This window comes from Papaver somniferum, chromosome 9 (genome assembly GCF_003573695.1).
Source record: "Papaver somniferum cultivar HN1 chromosome 9, ASM357369v1, whole genome shotgun sequence".
NCBI classification, from domain to species: domain Eukaryota; kingdom Viridiplantae; phylum Streptophyta; class Magnoliopsida; order Ranunculales; family Papaveraceae; genus Papaver; species Papaver somniferum.
The window spans coordinates 99,431,713-99,434,925 of NC_039366.1; the positions used below are offsets into that span (position 1 = coordinate 99,431,713).

At 37.7% G+C, this 3,213-nt stretch overlaps 1 protein-coding gene across 1 annotated transcript; it reads right to left on the reverse strand.

Annotated features, from left to right (window-relative positions):
* Positions 1-775: 775 nt before the first annotated feature.
* LOC113309473 lies at positions 776-3,007 on the reverse strand. The gene is made up of 2 exons (XM_026557896.1): positions 2,731-3,007; positions 776-2,496 (listed from the first exon to the last, which is right to left on the reverse strand). The coding sequence occupies exon 2, from the start codon at positions 2,484-2,486 to the stop codon at positions 1,725-1,727; it is 762 nt and encodes a 253-aa protein (XP_026413681.1). The 5' UTR covers positions 2,487-2,496; positions 2,731-3,007; the 3' UTR covers positions 776-1,724.
* Positions 3,008-3,213: the final 206 nt, after the last annotated feature.

Below are 3,213 nucleotides of genomic sequence, written 5' to 3' on the forward strand. Positions count from 1 at the left end.
GAGGGTGACCAGAGCAGAAGATGAAGTACAGAAGTTGCAGGCGGAGCTGCTGGCAGCTAAAGATGAATTGGTGAGTGCACAAGAGAATAAGGCCGTTTTAGAGAGTACTGTACTAGCAGACGTGGAAATTTTCCTAAGGAAAGGTAAGAGTCTACTGTTCGAGGGGTTGCTTTAGTGGTGATTGTGAATGTCTTTTGCATTAGTCATTAATGGAAGTCATCAACTGTTTTCCATTGAAGTTCTTGACTTTTTTTTCTTATATACAATCATTTTAAAGTTCTACTCTTGGGAATCTATCATTTCTTCCCTTGAGTAAATGTATGGTCGGCAGACATTACCACCAACTTTACTTTGTTGTCTTGTTTGGAACTTACACATCAATGTTGACCTTTAAAGTGCAAGATGTCTTCCAAGCACATGATGCGAGATGTTCACCCCTGATTGGTTCTAGTGTAGGCAGAAATGCTGTTCTTTAAGCAAGGGTAGATGTTTTAGTTTGGCAGCGAAGTTACATGTATAGTGCAGTATAGGGAACCAAGAGGCTAATTGTTTCAGATGGGAAGCTACTTTACCAGATCGGTAACCCTCTACCTTAGATCAATTTCCTGGCCTCTAAAATTCTTTGTACAACGTATTGTAGTTTGGTGAGCAGTACATCCTGCCTTTAAAGCCCACAATTTGTAGTTAACAAAAACTTCTGGAGCAGAACTGAAGCTTCAAAAAATCTCAATGTTAGACACTGCACAAAAGAGTTTTTGACATTTGAATGATCAGAGATTATGTGTTTCCAGATAACAGATTTTTCCTTTTTATTTATTTTTAACAAAACTTGATAAATGAGTACAGAAAGAGTTCTAGCTTCGTCCAAAAAGTCTAACTATGCTTATCAAATTACTGCAACCACTCTAGGGAGAGTAATTGGCTATCTTTCTCTTCGTACTCTTGCCTCTCCTTGGTCAAGAGACTCATTTTTGTTTCCAAAGCAACAATCTTCTTTTCTGCCTCCTCCCATGCATTCTTTGCTGCTACGGACTTTTTCTTTTCTGTCTGTAGGAATTCATCCTGCTCCATAAATGCAGCCGTCATCTTTTCCTTTCCAAAAAAAACCTTTTTGACATCCTCTAACCACTCACGAACCCACCTAATGTTGAATTCGAGTTTCTCAGCGTTCTTTATATTATCCTCCCAACCCTCGACGATCCAGGAGGTCAGATCAGAAAAACGATAATAATGCATATGAATAATAGTAGTCATTATTCCTGAGACAACCGGTACTTGGGCATACGAGTCTTTTAGAACTTTGTTCGAAGCGATATGGCCATATTTCATCCATATTTTCTCATAGAACATTGCATGTGATTTAAGAACACTGAAGCCTCCTACATTTTCACATTTTCCATCATTTAGAACCACACAATCACTGCGATGATGTCCTTCAAATAGTTGACCAGGGCTCATATACTCAGATGATGATGTTATAGTCTCTCTTTTCAGTGTCATAAAAGGCTTAGCTACCTCTTTGGACTGCACTTCATCGTCAGTTACTTCTTCTTCATTAACATCCTCTTCACTACTGCTATCCTCAATGTCAATAACCTCTGTCTTAGGATTCTCTGGCCGTGGCTCCTTTTTGAGACGATACTCTTCAGAGAAGTTTCCAGTATTACTCCTTGGTCTTTTTAACGACAACGGAGTATCTGTCTCTGCTGTGGACTCATTTAGCTCTACATCGTTTTCCTTCCGTGGTTCACGTTTATTCTGAACAGGAGAGTCCTGGAAAGTTTCTCTTGAGAGTATAAACACTCAATGATGTGCAAACAGCCGCTCACACTTGCAGATCTAGTTTTTGCAGTCTTGGCTGTTTGAATGCCATCCCTCAGAAACTTTGCTACCTCTATATCAAATCTGTATGACTTTAAGTCGTCAAAGTGAGAATCATCTAACAAATACAAATACTCAAGCGGAATACGCTTACTTCTCGGAAATAGCAGTGCTGAGAATATCAGAGCAACATAAAGTTTACTCAGCTTAACGATCTCATCAAATTCGCCAATCACCCCCGCATCCTCTATTGACCGAAATACAGCAACCACGTGTTTATTAAACTTCTTTCTATTTCTATCCTTACACATTTGTGGTATTGCATGTTTGATGAAGATGGGAACATGATTCTCATCCCTATTAGGCTTTATAATTTTTGTTCCATCAATAGACAAACTTAATGATTTTCTGACCAACTCCGAATCAATTTCATACTCCTGGTCTCCAATAACAAGCTTTTCACCATTCCATGCCTTGATAGCATTAAGGGCAAGAAATTTTTGAATACTTGTTTTATGATCCAGCTTTAGCAATTCTCCAAATGGAGTCTTCACAGTAATCACGTTTCGAACAAGGAGGAACCTATCTTCCTTGATTAATGTGTTAATAGCCTTTAAACTAGCATAATCACACATGTTTTTGCATTTCACTGGGTACTGATCCATATCTTCTGTCCTGAGACATAATGCAAAAGCAACAACACCCAGTTTCATGAATAATTTCTATAAGCCAATTAAGTTTAATTCAACTAACAAATCATCAAAATTTACTAACAAATCTGTAAAAAGCATCTAACATTTGAGTAATCTTTCCAGTTTCCATCATCATAAACATAAGTTCAGCAAAATAGCAATACTGTTAAAATTTGTGTTAAAATTAGATAAATCAAAAGAAAAGTTCATACTTTACCTTAATTTTGTTTGGTTGATCACCCACTTTTAACTGTTTAAGCCTTTTGAGAAGAAGAAACTGAGGAAAATTTTAGATTTTGGAGCTACAAACTGAACTATTGGAACCAACCCTAAATAGTACTAATGTTTATCAACAAAAAGCTGCGGATCTATATTTGATTGAAAATGCAATATCCCAAAATATACGGTCTTGATAACCGCTAGATATTCTCCAAAACTAATAAATTAAAGTGGAACGAGTCTGAGCCTCTGAGGAGTGAGGAGTCTGTCACAGACTCAGAAGAACAGAGGGCCATGCGCATAGGTCATCCTAGGCGAATATTCAATGCAATAAATACGGAGGTGGTTTCTATACACCAAAAGTGTGTATGCTACGTTTTGCAAATAGTAAATTCCACACCAAAACCATGTTTCACCAATGACTGTTTTGCTAGATGATATTACTGTTAACAGAGTGTCGCTTTGGATAGAATCAGGGCGG

Bases quoted from the DNA above. Each gene is read 5' to 3' on its own strand.
- LOC113309473 (XM_026557896.1), bottom strand. From the start codon at position 2,486: ATGGATCAGTACCCAGTGAAATGCAAAAACATGTGTGATTATGCTAGT.